This window comes from Larimichthys crocea, chromosome IX (assembly GCF_000972845.2).
Source record: "Larimichthys crocea isolate SSNF chromosome IX, L_crocea_2.0, whole genome shotgun sequence".
NCBI classification, from domain to species: Eukaryota; Metazoa; Chordata; class Actinopteri; family Sciaenidae; genus Larimichthys; species Larimichthys crocea.
This window is the reverse complement of record NC_040019.1, coordinates 11,376,142-11,395,909: the sequence shown is the minus strand read 5'-3', so window position 1 is coordinate 11,395,909 and position 19,768 is coordinate 11,376,142. Positions and strand designations below refer to the sequence as shown.

The 19,768-nt window shown below is 39.7% G+C and overlaps 1 protein-coding gene across 1 annotated transcript in view; it reads right to left on the bottom strand.

Moving 5' to 3' along the window:
• The window catches only part of arhgap24 (Rho GTPase activating protein 24), a 67,740-nt gene extending 48,798 nt beyond the window's left edge, over positions 1-18,942 (bottom strand). The window contains exons 1-2 of the mRNA XM_019253699.2: positions 18,460-18,942; positions 9,504-9,728 (exon numbers count right to left, since the gene is read on the bottom strand). Of these exons, the coding sequence (XP_019109244.2) occupies positions 9,504-9,713 (210 nt within the window). The 5' untranslated portion in view covers positions 9,714-9,728; positions 18,460-18,942. The remainder of the gene's footprint in view (positions 1-9,503; positions 9,729-18,459) is intronic.
• Positions 18,943-19,768: the final 826 nt, after the last annotated feature.

Sequence of the window (19,768 nt, the reverse complement as noted above, 5' to 3'; positions counted from 1 at the left end):
CTATTATAGATGTGGATGCGTATGGATATATTATGGGCATACTGAGTTTCACCTATTTCAAGGTTCCTGAATTTTGTTTATAGCTTATTCAGCTGAACTCACAACTCCAGTATATCTACACCTTTAAAACTGGAGCACAGCTGCAGGAGGCATCACTACTTTGGCTTGCAAAGTATACAAATAACCAACCACAGGACAGGCAGGAGGCATATTCCTGATCATCAACTATTTTCCAATGTATTTTCCAATTAGTTTCGCAGCTAGTTCAGCTGGACGCTCTGTTACAGCATAGTCCCACCTTCAAATCTAGAGCACAGCTGCACCATCCACAGAACAGAGAGAGAGAAACGATATCCCTGTTTATATTTAACTATTCTTGCACTGTATTTTGTGTCCTATACAGCCCTAGACTGAATGTACTTTCAGTAATACACAACAAATACTGTGAAACCTCCCTGAACACTTTAGCTGCAGTGACTTTAAATTGAGTCTACGATAAATAAAATGGTTCACAGTCCACAAATGAAACTTGACTATCACAGCTTTATTTTATTAAGCCAGAGAGAAAGGCAGGGGGACGGAGTAAAGTGAGACATCTAAAAAGCAGACTTCTCATCTTAGATGATAAACATCCTTGTGACTTGAAGACAACGGGCTACCAAAGTGGGGGGGAGTATCCTAGAATTAAGCCTTGGTATACAGCATATCTTCATAAGTTATAATATGATGACATTTAGTTTGGCTATACCAAAGGAAATTAATGACACAGACTGAAACAAAGTTAGTAGATTTTAAGAATGCTTTGTAACTCATATTATTCCCATCAGCACATAGAGATGATGTTTCAAGAAAAAAAAATACAGTAAATTCATTAAAAACATTAATAATAAATGTTTATACCACTATCATGGTCATGTGGATACAAGGTAGACAGAAATACAGATGAGTACAGTATGTGAATATACAAGCATGAACATGCTCAGAAAATTTCCGTCAGTCCGCCAACAGTATGAGATATTTCTTCCTGTGGAGGGCATGAATACCCACAAGGAATTCAATCTGACCATTCATTTTCTGGGGTCAAGATGAATATCTATGTTCATTTGACAGAAACATAAAAAAATGTATGACTCCATTTGCAAAATAGTGAGATTTATAGTTTTAATAACAGTTTTTTTCACATTGCGTCTTTTTAAGACACCAAACCTTGTAAATAAAACATGGAAACAACAAAATCATAGAAAAATACTGTATTCATTTTGTACAGTGCTTCATATCAGTAGATATCCTACAGTGTACGCCATACGAATATCTATACAGTTTACCCACCAAATGTGGTCATTTGTTTACAGAGTACAACAACAGAGATGTCAGACAACATGTGACAAAAATAAAAGCTTTATGACCCAGTACCTTTTGCTAAACAGTATAACAGTGTATTGCAACAAAGCAATAAAAGGTTGTTTGAGTCAAGTTTAAAGAAATCCATTACATTTTAGTATTGTTTCTGCGTCTGTGTGCATTGATATGTCCCTATGCACACGTGCTCTACCCTGATGTACCCTTAGTGGTAATTTAAACTCTTTCCTTCCTGCTATCCATTGAGGTCTTTCTGAAGCTGATGATGTGGAGTACCTTACTGAGACATTCTATACTATAATACCAAACCTCAAGCATGGCTTTGATTTATTGGTCCCTTACATCACCACACACTTTGCCAACGGAAATGAATAATGAAATAAACTTATGGACTACCTATGTTACCCATGTGATGAGATATCAAGATAGAAATTTGGTGAAGAGGGCATGCTACCACCGCAACCAGTTGCATGTATTTTTACAACCACATAGAAAAACAGATCACTCCAGCTATTGCATCATCTCTAGCTTCAAACCTAACATTATATTATTACGATATAGAATCAGATTTTTAGATATACAAGATAGCAATATGACATTAGTGGATGACTTCCACAAACAGCCAAAGACAGAGAAATCTTAAAGGGCAGTTACTATTTTTTTACATAACGTGGTCTGAGTAGTGATGTTGATGCTTAGAGGGGGCTAAAGGGCTCCCTGAGGTCCAGAATGAATATTACCAATCAGGACTGAGTGAACATAAATATACTTAGCCACAGGGCAGCATGAAAACATATTTAAACAGACATCTTTTGTGTATTTCTGATATCCGATTCATGCTCTCAGACCTCCCTTCAGGGCGCCTTAGAGGACACTGTGGAGTGGATTATGAACTGATACTGCTGATTCACATTTTTGTCTGACAGGTCACCTCTGTTGCTGACTGGGGACTAACTGAGCAGTGACCCGCCACGCAAAATAAGAAGCACCTAGTTTGCATGTAGTGCCTTAAAATGTCTCTGTTAGCTTGTTCTCATTTGCAACTCTCATAACACTAGGATAGTAACTTCTAAGACTTTTAAAGTTTATATGGTGACCGTGTTATGTTAACAGAAACTTAGCATTCATGTAGAAGTTTATTATAGTAGTTTTATTATACTGACTAATATTTTATTTATGTTTTGGTCTCCAACAACTCCTGAGGAAATATCATGCTACACGTGTGTGCTGAGCAGGTAGTGGGTACATTGTGTTTTTAGATCTTGTTTAAAACAGGTGCCCGCTATGGTTGAGATTGATGTCAAGGCTGAACAAAAATGTTTCAGGCAAGACAAAACCAAAACAATCAAATAGCAAACAATAAATATAGCCACTTTAAGTTGAATTAGCAAAGTTGCAGGCATCAACCAAGACCTGTAAGTCTATTATGTGGGACAATACCCAGGCTAGTACATGATGCCATGGGAAATAGACAGGGTCTTTTTCTTTTGCAGAGGATACCAACTTAAACCCTGTTGTTGTGTATGAGGAATTTTGATGTGATTCAGCTCCTGCACCAGCTGCATACTCAGGGAATGTACTCCCCCACTTGTACAAATACCACTACACCTGCACATACCTAAAATGATCAACATAGTAGTACCTGGTTACCAACTGATGTACTGGATAGAGAGAAAGTGCCTGTAAAACACAACTTGCAGGAACTTGTTGCAAGTCCAGCGAGAGTTCATTGACTTTTCCATCCATCAATACAGAGCTTATTAGACATGCAGTCACCATAGAGGAGTCAGAGGGTATAGTCTCTGTATTTAGAGTGCCTATGAGGAATACTGACAACCAGAACTGTCTCCCATTTATCATTCGTTGTTATTGTCGTTATTGTGCCTGCTGGAGAAATAATGTCAGAAATAAAAGAAGATGCAGTAATTGTCTTCTAGTCATGCGCCCGACCATGTCCACACAAAGCCTGTGTGTTGATCTGTAATCAGAAGATGATGTCAGACATGCATTTATTGACGTAGACAAGAGGGTGTTTGGGTAACGTCCAAATGATTGTCCTCATTCCTCTGACATTCAAATACAATGCGAGTCAGATCACGTCTGAATGGGATGTGACTCTCTGGATTCTTCACACTTCACAAGCGTACGTTCTGCTACAATCGGATGGTATTGTAAAGATCAGAAGTGCGACCATTGTCTTTGTTTGTGCGTGAGTTACTGTAGCAGTGGAGGTCAGACAAATGGTACAGTGTTAATGTTTCATCAAACCAGCAGTAAGACGACACAGTCTTGCAGTATGAATAATTACAGAGCTGCAGTGGCATTTTATTTACTTCTGTTAAATGCCAAGGTCAAACAGCTCGAGCTGGGAAAACAAAGAGTTTTCAGGGCATTATTGCACTGTTGCATTATTGATTCAATGCAATTTCTCATTAAAGCCAACTACTTTTCTTCAGATCATTTTGTCTGAGTTCGGACACGACCCCCTCGTGGTATGAATATTAATAAACTAACTTGTAAGGCTTGAAGGGACCAGACTCATAACATCATAATTCAATTTTTATATGTCTTTCTTTTCTTAAAACATTATAATAAAATCAAATTAGTTCAATGTATTCATTCGCAATTCTCTCATTCATTCATAATGCTACCTCACTTACTTCACTTGAATACAGATGCAATGCTAAGTGGTTTAAATTACAATAATCATACTATTTCAACCACTGAATGAATACTGTCTTTGTTTACGGCTCAGCCAGATGAAATCTGAGTGTGTGTGAGAGAGAGAGAGAGAGAATGTGAGTGAGTACATGCATGCTTGTGCGTGCCTACATCTCCATGGACGAGTAAGGGCAGGCAGATGGCATGTTGATGCTAAGCCCACACGTGCCGTGCCCTATGCATGCGTTTCGGTGACCCTTCACCTCCATCTGACTCCCATTCCTCAGATTCCACACGTTGCTCAGAGAGGTTTGGCCCTACTGTATAAGACACAACATGGTCCCCTGTATTGACAATAATAATAATACTGTATGCTCTTTCTAATAAAGTTGTCTATAAACAGAATTTGTTTTAGCGGCAATAAATTAAATTTCATCTTGATTTTGTAAAACCTTTATTTTCTTAGGATTAATTCAGTACACTATGTATGTATGTAATGTGCACTGCGCGTACAAACAATAAAACAGTCCCGTATCAAATAATATCAATCGGTTCAATGGAATACTTAATTATTACTTAACTTCCCACTATAACCAGTATTGTGTTCTTTGAGTGTTTGCTGATCTAGCGCCCCAGTTCATCACTTGACGAACCCACAGAGTTACCATCTGACTCTGCAGGTCCTCTTAGGTTCATAACTGCTCTCAGCTCATTGATTCAGGTGTATGATCTGTCCGTTTACTGTCTTGGTTCACCCCTCAGCACTCTCAGAGCATATTTTGAAACACTAAAATTCATTGTATGCTACTTGCGAACTTACTTACAACTGCAACATCAGGGAGCACTAACAAAATGGCAACAATCCCTTCAAGGTACTCATCAATACTTGGATCTACCCAGCAGTCAGAACTGAAGAAGCCTCTTATGAGTTGAAACTTCTCAAAGATCTACAATCAAGTCCAGTTGCCCCAGATTTAAGAAAGAAAGAAGAAAGATGACTTGGATGACTGAGAATCTTCACAAACTTTGAACAACTAGCTAAATACAACTTTGAAATAAAATGTCTTTTCTATATCTAAGCAGAAAATTGAAAGGGAACAGTGGCCTTAGTATCAAAGTTGGACACATTGTATGCCAACCTCTCCACCCTAACCTCCTCTATGCTAATTTTTTTTTGGAGCTACAACAATAACACACTTTTTCTGCCTTTGCTTCTAGGAGGCAATAGTAATTATTTGCATGACGACAAGAGGGAGCTTACAGGAAAATGTAAAAAGGAGGTCAGTGACCTATTTTTTTTTCAGTATATAATAGACATTCATTGTTACTCGAAAGTTAGCAATATGAATATTTTGCCATCAGTTGTATAACTGTCATTTACACATGGACCAAAGGTGAAGCATTGCAGTGTTGTTGTAAGTGGAGTTATAAGAAAAAGACATTTCTCTGATGCAGGCTTTGTGTTTAAATATGTGACATGTCAGGCTATGTTGGCGTCTGCGTTTCCATAGGCGACAGAGAGGGGCAGATGTTTCTGCTCCCACTAAGGAGGTAGCAATTAGGCAAATGTGACAGGTAACAAATGGAGACTTCACAGCACGTCAGAGCATTAATTAATCGCTGATCTAAATATGGTTTCACACCTCTGCGTTTTGTGGTTCACAGCTCAGGATGGGGAGATTTAACTCCACTGCACGTTAAGACACATCTTGGTGTGTTAGTGTGCTTGTGTGTGCGTGTTTGCCTTGATCTTGAACATCATTGTTTGACGCTAGGAAGAACTTTCCCTCTCTCCTCTTTGCCCTACTTGTGTTCATTCTTTCGGGACATTCTCTACACTAGTTATCTTGTATTCTGTTGGGTACTGTGTCATGTTTGGGTGTTGTTTTTGTGCTATTCCATGCTGCTCTGCTTCGGAGGTCATGGAGATTTAAGGACTTTGAATGCGCTGCTCTGTGCCTGACCTAGTTTTATTGAAATTTCCCATTCTGTGCAAAAAGTAGCAGTTTTAGAAGCAGGAAAGAATAGGTCGCTGAAGTCGTAGGGACATTAATGAACAACATTTCTGGGTGGATATATATAGATGGCAAGAGTATTTTAGTGGGAAATAAATAGTTTCTTGTCATTTTCTGTAAATGATTATGAAAAACTTCTCCACAGAATATGCATCATTCCCTCGGGATATTCACAGCACCAAGAACTAAAGCAAAACTGTTGCTGCTCCTGATATAAGACCACACTAATGCAACAGAACCAGAGCTACCCAGAAATAGCAGTGAAGAATACCTCCTCTCCGTCTGTCTGGCCAGCGGCCCACCTTCAGGTCTGGAGCTTTAACCTTCAGAGACTGCTGCTGCTGATGTGGCTTGGGTTTGGCTGAGCTGAACTTGGCTGGGAAATCAGCCAGATAAACGAGTGTGGGTAGATGAGTAGAATGAGGATTTCAATTGTGCTCAAGTGTTCAAGTTTCCTCTGGAAAAAGAGGATATTGTTTGGGTGGAACAGATATTAGAAACAGTTGTAGTTCTTTGTGTATTTTTTTTTATTTTTTGTCCACACAAAGAACAGAGGTTCTGGTGTGAAACATCAGACTTCAAGAAATGCAAAATGGTAAAACTCCATAATACACTGATGAATGAGTGAACAAGGGAACTGATAATTAACTGAATTACTTTAAATAACTCAGAATCAGTGATTATACTACATACGTGCATGTAAACAGACTCCTAATGAACTACCTATTGATTAGTACCTATCTATATCTGTGAATCTACATAATGAGTCATAATCACGTCTCAGGTCTTAGCTTAACATTAACATTATGTAACTTCGATGCTACACTGACTTGTATGCCTTTTCTTGCACTGCTCCCAGTATGATTACCTGAGAGAAGTACGTAATACCTTAAGTCACACCACCAACTATTTCAGTAATTGGATCATATTTTATGATGCTTTCTGTTTTTAACTCTGATGTCCTCTGGCTGCTCTGCATCTATTCTCTGTGTTTTACAGAGTTTCCTCATTGACAGTGAAGTAAACTGCTACAAATTATAGCTGCTGTTCTCTAATGTCAGCTCAGTTTGTTAGCCGTGCTGCCCAAACTGTGAGCTCAGAGCACCAGGGGAGTGTTAGTGTTTGTACCACAGCCATTTTGGACCACCAGAAAGAGGAGGTTTTCAGAGCCAGACGAGGAGGCCCAACAAAGGCAGAGCAGGGCAGAGGTAAAGAAAATGAAGAGGATGTTGATGGAGGGAAGTAAGAACAGAAAAAAAAGATTGACTAAGCAAAAGTAAATCTGGGACTGACTTTTAGTCATTGGCAAAAACTTTGTGTAATAAAAGGCTAGTGAGTAATATTAGCTGGCTGCACATGTTTGATGTTCAGCTGTAAGCAAATTTGCTGACTTGCTAATTTTGGATCATAAGTAATAAAACATAACAAATACACATGTACAACTGTCCATAATTATGGCTAGGGTTTTGCACTCTGAAACTGGGAGTGCTATGTACCAAATCTTACATAATGTTGCTTTAAACAAGAGCAGAAACAGAGCTAGTCTTTGTGGCTCTGTTTGAAGTTCAAAAACACACACCAGCACATTTAAAGCTCACTAATTAACATGTTGTATTAAATGTTAGATGCTCTGGTAGGTTTCTTTTTTTAAAAGAAGGCTGTTTCCCCTCAGTTCAAATCTTTATAGTAACATAAGGTAGTAATTGTCTCCTGGCTAAAGTTTCATATTTAACAGACTGACCATTTTGATATCTGACTAATATGAAAGTGAATAATATTTCCCAAGATGTAAAACTACTGTTTTAATAACATTTCTGTTTCCTCTTTTCCATGAAATCTGTATTCAGTTGTCCCTGGCTCTCTGACAGTCAATCGCAAAAACAAACTGATCCCTGAGCAGCCTTAAAACAGAAGTAAATCAATGAGAACAGATTCTAATTTCTCTCCCCGCTGTCAGTTCAACTTCATCCGCAGAGCCTTTCCAAAATAACCTGGTGAAATGAATAATTTATCCCTTCTCTTGCACATTTCCATGTCTGATTTTTCTCTGTAATGAGAATCAAACGTCTGCTTCTCCTTCTTTGTTCACATGCTCAGTGAGAGAGGCTGCCTGGTTACAGTAACGTTAGAGACGGCCTTATTGTCTGCATCACTCATTGTCTCCTCTTCTTTCAGAGTAGCTCTCTGCATTGGCTTCACTGTTGTTTTTACTCACAACAGTTTACTTTGTCAAACAGTCAAAACAGCCTGGCTCATTTGAATCTTGTCATCTCATTTGGCTTTAAGATCCATCTGTGGTGTAGACCCCAGGTGTCCATTGTTTCAGAGACATTTGGTTTTTTGATTTATTTTGTGTGCTGGACCAAACATGTGCACAAACCTTCTCACATTTGCTGTGTGTGTATTTTTAAAACCAGTAGCAACTATTTTAAAAGAATTGCACAAAATAACATAATTATAGGAACTGAAGCTTTCGATAGAGACATATGGCCCTTATGTACAGCAGAGTAATTTCACATTCACATATGTCAGGAAAGTAGGACATTAGCCTACCCGCTCCGCTATGCCTTCATGCATTCAGGGCTTTGGCAAGCAATTTGAATAAGACATATAAAACCTTCAAGCTTTGTAAATAAACATGTCCCATCCCATCCCATTTCCTTCATTTACATTAGTTAGAAACTTAAAGGTCAGTGCAGTGTGTGTGTATCTATCTTCTCAAAATACACATAAAACACAGATCTTTAATAGTGTTTAACCATGTTTGTCTTATGGCAATCATACTTATTTTTAGTGTGTTATTTTCTCGTTAAATTCAGGTTATAGAGAATGTGTATGTATATGTAGGAGAGGCTGACCATGGCTGGTGACAAAGAGGATTATAATACTTAAAAGGCAAACAGTATGTGCGTCTGTGTTAACTTTTAAGTTTTTAACTTTTAATAATGCATAACTTTAAGCCTTATTATAATTTGTATGAGTTCATGACTCCATGCAGTCCTGAACGTGTTAAGTGGTTGTTTAAGGAACTGCAGTCTTGACACTTTCACATTGGCTTCACTTCAGAGCAACAGAGGTTGCCACATGGGCTCTAAATCAATTAACCTGACTGACCGGGTACAGCAGCTGGTGCAGTGCATATGGACCAAATATTTCCACTGAAATTAATCTGCCAGTTTGATCAGCTCAGAAGGGATTACACTGATTTATTGACTTAGCTGACAACAGTAGACAGTTGTATAGCAGCCCACAAAAACAAACAAACAAAAAATTTGTATTTAACAATGCACAACATATTGATATGAATATTCATCATATTAATACATGCTCCATTATGCAATTTCAGGCATAGTTAAGGACTTGGCCTTTGATAAGTTGTCACCAAGTGTCAGTCTATAATATCTGGTGTGTGTTATGCCATCATTTTATGTGTTGTTGAGTAGTCTTCCGGTGTGTTTGCACCCTTACCAGAGCTTTGGTCTCCTCTTCATCTTTGTAATAGTAAAGCTGGTCCCCTCGCAGAACAAACCAGCGACTGTGCCAAGTCTTGACAAAACCTCCTTGCTTCCTGAGCCACCCACACCTGATGACACTCGGCCGTCCCTGCTTCTGGATCTCTGTGCTGGCCTGACCTCCGCTGCGCTGGGGACTGCTGTGGGACACACACTGGTCGTCCATTACAGCAACTCTAATCTGCAAAAACAGTTTAAATCTGTTTAGATTCACAGAAGTTGCAAGTTCCAAGTAGGCAAATAGGTAAAGGTAAACAGCAAACAGATTACAAACAGATGATGCAGAATCCATAAATGCTCTCCTTTCAAACTCAGTGTAGGTTTTTAGACCAGAAATTATAAAGAAGTCCAATGACTCCAAACTTAACTTCCCATTCTGCGGCAGTTTTACCAATAGAGGAATGTACTTGTATGGAGAGTGTAATAATAAAGTAATAATTGTATTCACAGCACCAATGTGGCCTGTGTTCTTTTAAACTATTCACTCAGTCCATTTAATGGAAAACTTTTTCCTCCAGTACAGTCTGTGGATTATTCCGAATTAAGTTTTTCCAAATTTCAGTTCTAACAAAACGCATCACCTGGCATACTGCAGTATCTGTGCAGCTATTCGCTACTTTTATGTGATTTGGAGTCGAATCATGGAACATTGCGGAATTTGGGGCAGAGTTGAGAGTTGCAAAGAGACAAAGGCATAGGGGAAAACGTGGGAGGAAGAATTCATAAACCAGATAATAAGACCAAACCTCTAATCTCTTTTAACTAGTTTTGCATCACCCACCTACATTTTGTCTCTCTGTCTATTTGAACCCTCAACCTTTTAACTGTTTTGAAGCTGTAATATGACAAAACTCATATTATGACCTCTGATCAAATGCAAACTAAAATGCGTCAACACAGTACATACATGCAGTCACAAACAAAATATATGCTATAAATCACTCTGTGCATATTGTTTCCACAGGTATAATAGATTATTTAAACCTTTGCATCATTTAGTGACATATGCTAGCACTTGAAGACTGCTGCCGTGAGCTTTAAACATTGCCATGTTATCAGTGGCTCTGGTTAAGCTTGCCTTGGTAAAAGTCCAAACAGCCCACAGGTCCAGATGAGGACCAGATGCAGACCAACACTTTTCCGTGCAGCAGGGGAGCAAGTGCAGTAAGGGTGTTCAGCCCAAGAACGTGTGTCCTAAGCAAGCACAGACTTGCTCACTTCTCGACAACCCTCTGACAAAATAAAAATTTTTTTTGTGGTGGCCATAACTTACTTATTATCTTTTGTCCATCTTTGCTCTACTGTCAGGCTATATTCATGTTTGAGAAAAGTGGGCAGCGCTCATACTTCAACAGCGATAAAAGCTATGAGTTCAAGAGAAAATTCTTCATTGTGTGAGATCATTTAACACTAATATTGAAGATAATAATCTCTATCCTTACTGCCTCCTACACACTTGATTCTCTTAGCACACACACACACACACACACACACACACACACACACACACAGCATAAATCACAGTCTAGCGTGGGTACACCCATCTGTTGACGGAGTCACCTGCTGTGTTGCCAGTCTGGTGCCACAGCCCCTTCACAATTTCATGGCTCCTGCACAGGGCCTAGTTAACAGCACTGCTGGGACTGGCTTGTACTCCTCCGAATTGAAATGGTAAATAACATCAGGGGTTTCTTAACGTGAGAAACTTGCTGCTGGCTGAGAGCAGGAACACTATTTAAAATTAACATTACACTGTGGTCTAGTCTAGAGGTAATAAATCGCCATACAGGGATAAAAAGAATAATCATGACTAAATCTATAAATTAGCAGACAAATGGAGTGAGATTAGTGGAAAAGTTCTATAGCCTGTGCAGGAAAGCATGATGAATTATGACCTTTAGAAGGTTACTCATTTTAATATTTATGTTCCTGCTCAAGGCCAGTTTGTGGGTTGTGACATATGTAACAGTCATGGATAAATTAAAAATTCATATAATCTGTGCACAGTGCGAAAGATGAAACACTTTTTTTAATGTTAATTTAAATATTACTGTTTTCATGGTTTGTTCCACCAGTTTGGTCCAGACTGAAATGTCGTACCATTAATTCCACACAGATACCCTAATGACTTTAGTGATCTCATAACTTTTCGCTGTAGTGCTACCATGAAGTTAACATTTATGGTCATAAGTGAAATATCTATCTAACAACTACTGGATGAAAATGGATGTCTGTAGACTATTTGAGCCTGAAGTCTGCTGAAAAAACAGCCTGAAACAGAATATCACCTTTTTTTCCAAAACACTTTGCATTGTCATGCTTTATGGTTTCCTGTTTTATTTTGGTAATCATCCTTTCTCCTTCTGTTACGTGTTACTTTACCTCCTGTTTGATTATTTGTTCCAGCTTTATAAGTTTCACCTGTGTCTTCTTGGCCTGTCTTTTGTATTTAGTCCCTGCGTGAGTTTCAAGTATTGAGTCCTGTGTTCTGTTCCCTAGTCCTGTGTAAACTCTTCTGTATTCTCTTCCCCAGATTAGTGTCTCTTCCTCAGTCCTTGTGCAGCCTCCCCATATTCCTGCTAGTCTTGCTCAATGGTGGACTCTCAGCCACCTTCCTTCAATCATTTAAGTTACCTTTTTGTTTACCATGTTTATCATTACCATGATACTGAATTCACACTTATGGATTCTTAGTTGCTGTGGTTTGAAAAGCTGATGACTCAGGAAATATTCGCTGTATCTAAGAGGGAACTGGGTACTTTCTCACTGACTCACTCCCCTTTTTTGCCTACTTTAGACTGTTTGGTAGGAAGCACAACTATCACAGTCTTCTTATGAACTCACTCGAACAAAAGCTATAACATGTGCTTGTAAAATAAATCATGAGTGCTTTACCCAGGCCAATGATTTTTCATTTGTTGCGGTTAATATACCAGATTTCTGTAAAGCAACAAACCCAACATGGGTTAAAAGCAAGTTTATCTGTTTTTAAAACCTACATCTATTCATATGTAGCCATTCTTTTTGAATACACTACACCAATGAACTCCCTGATGGTGCCATATGTGGTTGTAAGCACATTTATGATGTAAATGCAGTGCCTCTGCCTTAACACATTACTACCTCACTGTTTTGTCCATTCAGCACGTTGAAAACAGCCTCCCAGAGGTGTGTTCAATGTCCTTGTAAAGCACCTGTGTTTGCACGTGCACGTGTCTATTTTGTATCTTTATGTGTGGCAGCAGTATGAATGTTATTTGGGCGTCAGTCTCCAAAATAAGCAGTGGAACTAGATATGTAATATTGATCATGACGTAATACAATAATACTGAGGATGGAAAAAGGATAAATCAAATTGCTAAAGGAGAACACGTTTGTACATATTAGACAGAAACAGTGATTGATATGAATCCCTGTATTCCTTTTTAAGTTTGGTGATGACATCAAGTCTGATCTCTAGAATAATGGACTTGACAGTATGATGGAGGATTTCATTTCCAAAGCGGCAATTAAAGCTCTACATTACCATCTGCCCCTGTCTTGTAACACTTCCTTCTGTCTAAACTGTCAAGTAACATTCAAGACATCTTGAGCTGAAGAATGTTCTCACAGTGTGTCTGAGAACTTTGACCAGTCAGTGGGAAGAGACACCCTGACCTTCCCTCTAAACAACAACAGCTCAGTATGCAGCACAGATAGCCACACACACTGTACACTTAAAAGAACAACACAGGATAGTCATAAATCTGCCCCTTACGAATTACTGGCACAGGCTATAATTTCTTAACAGGCTGCAACATATCTTGAGGGCTCTGTGGCACTGGAATAAAAATGAATAAATTCAAACTCCACATATAAAAGAGAAAAGATGGGATGGACTGACTTTTCTATGAGGGGTACAAATCTTTCAAACCATCCATTAGTGTTTGTCACCATTAATGGCACCGAGGTATTAGTATTCACTGTCTGTATCTATCAGTAAAATGGATACTGAGCCAGCCTAACTCAGGATCATGGTCGCTTTGTTGTTGGTTTCAAAATGTGCATCTGTTAAATCATAAAATACAGAGCAGCCAAGAACAAGACTGAATTGCTCAATAAATCATGTGTTGCCTGGGACAAAACCATTTGATGTAAACAGATACTTATTATGATGAACCTATGCATGATAAAAAGGGGTCCTGTGTTTTGTCGAGCGCTATGGGATGATAATTCAGCATGCATGAAGGCTTAGATATAGTGATAGCAACCTTTACACATCTGTGAAATAGTTTTTTTAATGTGTAAATGAAGCAGAAGCACCATATGGATGACATGAATAACATTATACCCATACACAGAGGAAATAAGGGCATAGAGGTCTAAACAAGAAAGGAAGTTTGATGAGAATGTGAAATCCCTGAAATGTGATTGTAGACCTTCGTGTTCATACAAGACACCTTTCACAGCATTGGGAGGCAGCTAGTTTTCAGTGCTTACACAGGTTTTGTTCCCCATATGGGAAAGTACTGAAGCTAACAGCACACAGAAAGGCTGAATTGGTCTTTGACACATCTTTGTTTGAACTGAACTGGTTTGGAGGAAAGAGTAATGAGGCCTCTCTTCACAGTCTGGCTCATCCTTTGGGAAATTAAACATGTGTTTGGGAAGACTTTTGGGGGGTAACCTAAAGTAACCTAAATCATATGGGCAACAAAAAGAAGAGTATTCAATTCTCCTAACTGAGACTTTACAGGCTGTTGCTTAAATGTCAAAAATGTTGGTGTCGGAAAGGGACAGTGGCAGGAAATCTTCTGTGACCACAGGAAGTGACTGGTCACTCGGCAAGGGAGTACTCTGTCGAGAGAAAATTGGACTCAACAAACTTAGATCTACTGCCTTTCCCATCCTGTGGTCGCTATAAAGCAACGCAGGCCAAAATTGATGTACCAATAGTGTACCAAGTGCATTTTACAGACATCTTATGGCATATTTTATGTGCTAAGCTTTGTTTTTCACTGTTGACACGTGTTGTGAAGCTGTCTGTTTTCACACTACAGTTTACAGGGATGATAACCTACGTAACATAACCTATAATGCCACAAACCAAGGTAGTTAATGATGTGGATTTTGGAAGGTTTTGTGGCAACTGGAGCTAGTTAACTAGTTAGCTTGACATCCTAACAAGCATCTTGCAGCTTATTTTAGAGTGGATGAACACAGTTTTATCCACTTGTTATATTTTTGCTTTTGACTAATTGATTTTGGTAGGAAAAACAAACACTACCCTGCAAACTCTGTTAAAGAGTATCACTGCTGGGCTACAGCCCCATGCACTTCAATATGCCACGACTTATGCTGGCTAAGCAGCAGTTCAACTGCAACTTTTTAGGAGAGTGGTGATGCTGTTGATGAAAACTCATATAGTAGTCACATGCATTTTGTGTTGATATTGGTTAGCAGTGGTGACAGTGATGCAAATAATCTTGAAGCCATAATGATTCAATGCTGAATAGAAAACATGAATCTTTATTTGTGTCCTTTAACATGTGGCCCACAGTGCTATTACCATCTGTCTCTTTTCAGTCCTCAGTTTTGCATTTTTAGCAGCTGCTGCACACCACGTTGGCCTCAGTGCTTGCCAATAAAGCCTGTGCCAACTTTCCTTGGATGATGCTAAGGTCAATGATGCGTTAAACAGATAAGTCACTATGGTGGGGTCAAAACAGTGCTACCATTTAATTTGATCTCATCTTATCTAATCTCTTGATGCCTGGCGTTCTATTCTGTATAAAAATCAACTTGATTGGCATGATTACCCTCTTCTCCAATGCACCGCCACAACACCAGTAAGTTACAGAATGTGAAAACCTCATTGTGTCTGCGAGTCAGAATGTTTGACAGCTGATTCAATCCACCTGGCAATGACACAAACTCGGTAACTGCCAACTGTGCCTGTCTGTGTTTCATTAGCAACCATCTCTCCGAGACTAATTCAGATAAAAGCATTTGATACGTTATCGAAACCCTGAAACAACCTTTGTACCCTGCTAGTAGCAAAACACCACAAACCATGCAAAAGAGGAAACACGAACTTCACATTGCCAGTCAATGCTGTCGACCCTTTAAATATCCCTAAGTAACCTTCCCCCTTAAAGTCTGCACAGTAGGGCCTCCATGACCCACATGTGTTAAAGACAAATATAACCCTTCGCTACCAAAGCTGCTACCTCGAGAGCAGTCTGTTTCTGTTAAACTCCTGCTGAAAAGTCACAGAGGTGAGAGGAGGGCATGTTTCTTGCTGTGCTAATCGTTAGAGAGGATGTGAAAGAGGAAGGTCGCAGATGGAAATATTCACACCCTAACTCCATCCAGCTGCACACGCACAAGTCAAGTCTATCGTGATTTAACGCCGAAAGGAAGCTATCCTTCATTACACCTACACAATCCTCCATGAGTCACAGAGAGATAGGTGTATACGCAGATGGGAGCAGGAAGAGAAGTAGAGAGGTGAGGGAGGGGTGTTAACGTATCACGAACGTTGAAGGATTTCTTCTTGGAGATAAATTTTCTTTTTGATCCCGCTGCTGAAATGCCATATAAACTCTCTGGCTTTCTTGTATGATTCAATGTGATGAGTCAGTGTCTATTTTGTCTGTGCACCAATTTAGAGTACCATATGTGACCCCCTTCATAGTCTACAATGCAAAGCTTTTGGTATGATACACTCATAACCCACTTGCCGCCCCTCCCTCTCAATTTTCCCCTGTGCCATGTGTCACGTTATATCTGGGAACTGAACGGCAGCCTTGGTGGAGAAACGAGGGTAAAGACTTCAAACTGACCGCTGACTCATTCCACATGTTTGACGCAGTGTTACAACTGAATGAATGATACCGTTGATGTGGCTATCGTTTTGTAATGCATGTGGACGCAAAGGAGATATTTTCCAGATAAAACAAGATGCTATGGTCACAAAGTGAGAGGGGCGAGCTGAAAATCACACCTGGTGATCGTTTCCCCCAGAGATGTCGTTTGCTCTAGCAGTTTGCGGAAAGCTGACTCTGCATTTTAACCTTCATAAATGTCACCTTACTATAGATGATTTGGGTGAACTGGCCTGTGTCAAGTCAATTTAGCAGATGTTGAAGGAGTAATTTTAACACTTGATTAAAATGGATTGTTACCACTTTCTCTACGCAATGCACCTACCAACACCTCTAAAGCTCAGTAATATCCTGTTTGTTTAATTCATACAAAGTGTAAAAACATCTAATCATCATCTAATCCTCATGTGCCAGTCTATTCCTGCCTCTTGCCAGGCATAGACTGGCACATAATCGGAGAAATGGTCAATTGTTGTTCTTTACATTTCAGTTTTTGTACAGATTAATCAAATGAGATAAAACACGTTCATAATTGAGCTTCAGAAGTGCTGGTAGGCATGGTATATTTAACATGCAGAAATTAGAGTGGTATCAATATTATCTGTCTGCCAGAAAGCAATTAAGAGTATTTCCCAACTCAACTCTTTCTTTTACCTAGAGGGATTTTCCATTTTGATCATGATCCCAGTTTTCCTGCAGTTCCAGTCCTCCTCATCTCCATCCCTTCCTGACTCACAATAAACAGATATCACAGAGTTAGACCTGGGAACAGTCGAGTGCGGCAGCTGACACTGGGAACCTGATCCCTAGGTTTTCCAGCAGCACAGCTTGTGCACTGCAGACATTCCTGGCACATGGGGGTCATCATATCTTCCCCCCCCTCTTCTACCTCAGCTCGTGCCCTGTTTGCTTTCACATCTTCCTTTTCCATTAACACACTAGGTGAAACAAGTTGTCAGAGATACATTTTTTTGTCATCCCTGCCATTTTTTTTATCAACAATTACCCTCCTTATCATTTTCCCTCGACCTTTAATTCACATTCTTTATAATCTTTTCTAATTTCAACTTTTTCCATTGTTAGTATGCAGTCAAAAGCATAACAGCGACAGACCGCACACATGTACCACATTAATCCAGACATGATTTAGTTTTCAATTTGGCCAGCCAACAGCCAGGCAGGGGGTCAGGGTTTTGGATGGCATATGCAACGGTCTCGCCATCTGCATGTCCTGCACCAGAATTAGCAAGACCTCGCAAAATGCTGTTCCAGCGACAGAGATAGTACAGTAAAAAAGTACAGCGCTGTATTTTAATGACATGACTAAAACCTACCTGAAAAGTACAGAAAATTGATGTTCTCCAGCTGTCCAAAAAATCATTGCTAGTTACAGTGAGTCGGTATCTCAGTTTTGCTGTGTAGGCTAACACAGAAATATGCTTTAGATAAATGTTGTAGCTCTTAGTCATTTTTGCAATATTTTTCACAGATTCCTTACAGGCACACCCAGGTATGACACATCTATATATAATCTATGCACACTAATTTCCACACATGCTTTGCTGTGCCAATCTCACTATGATGGTTACAGCTGGATGAGTTGTCTCACTAGTAACACAATGGCAATATACCCAATTAATGAACCACTAACTTAGTGATCAAACCCATAAGAAACGGAGGTTTGTTCATTGTTCAGTAAATTGAAGCCACTTGCTCACCTCCTCTGCAAAATACAAGAAACACATGCAAAATATTAAGCAGATCCAGGAACCCCCAAATGTCACAGCTACTTCCACATCCCTCTGTGCTGGTGTTACTTAAACGTGGTGTTACTGCTGCAATCTTATATAAACGTTCAGCTTCAGGGATACCTGCCTAAAATATAAATTACATAACTTAAAGTGTCACTCAAACAGATTCAGAACATTTGCCCACAGCATCTTCGTATTCCTGTTACCAAAGTGTGGCTCAAGAACAATAGGGACATTGCCACAAAATCACCAACATGTAACAACATTGTACAAAATACCATATAAGCAGACTCACCTTTCCAATAAACAGCCTTGTTCAATCCCTCAGCTCTGACGTGTGGTGATGCACAACTATTGTATCCAATCCAGTGACAGGTAACCAGGTCACATCAATCACATCAACAGAAATCCTGAGCTCAGACAAGCTGAAGTTGTAGTCCAGCTCAGCTGCTGTTTCCCTCCAGAACGAACTCAGTGTGTACAGAGTGGATTGAGTTAGCTGAGGCTCAGACGAGCTGTTATAAACTTTTCCCCTGACTGCTCACACCATCTGCATGCTGAGAAAGTCTCCGCTGTGGACAGGATGGCTGTCGTGGTCAGCACAGTCACACATGGGGCACCATTACAGCGGGAGTCCGCCCAAACACATGCACTCCCACATGCACTCACACACAAACACACACACTCTCTCTCTCTCTCTTTCTCCCAGCACTGCAGCCTATGCAGTCCTAACTCCTCCAGTCATCCTTTCTGGTGAGACGCTCACACTCTGTCTGAGAAGACCGTGTGTGTGTGTGTGTGTGTGTGTATGTTGGTCACAGAGAGGAGGAGGGAGGACAGAGGGAGGGGGGAGTGTGTTTGTGTGTGTGTGTGTGTGTGTGTGTGGGAGAGAGAGACAGCATGTTTTAGGAAGTCTCAAGATGGGAGCTCCGACTGAGCGGTGCTCCAGCAGAGAAACTGACTTTTTCTTGTATTTTCAGATTCTGTGCTTTTAAACTCAACTTTCTAAAGGTTCATAAAGTGAAATGTAAATCCTGAATTTCCCACATATCATGTGTGAGTAATGCAGCATACAAACACAGAAAGCTGCCTCAGTTTTAAGGTGTCTTCAAGATGACATATACAAATGACTGCGTGCGCACAGCTCGACAAACATTTATTCAGTGACACTATCCTCACTTTGGTGCAAGCCCAGCTGTATACACACCAGTGAAAAGTGCATCTTGTTTACTGTGGGAGAGGAAAATGTAATCCTATTCCACAGTCGCAGTGGTTCTTTCTGAAGAACTTGTCTATCTGAGTAAAGAAGAGCATTTTTTATTTGTGAAATGTGTATAATAAATGGACATGACAGGGAAAGCCTAGTTATATATGTGAGGCATTCAGGGTTTCAGTAAATTGCTGTGTCTGCTATGCATTTACAAACTAAAGAAGTTTGACATGTACGGTACATTCCTGAGCTCGATCATGCTGTCGCTGATCTTCTTGTGCTCAGCTTCATCTTCTGACACGGACTATTGATTTATGACAAGATAACAGGCAAAATGAAGTGAAAAGATGGTACTCTCTTATACATTCCAATGTATGGTTATCATGCAAACCCT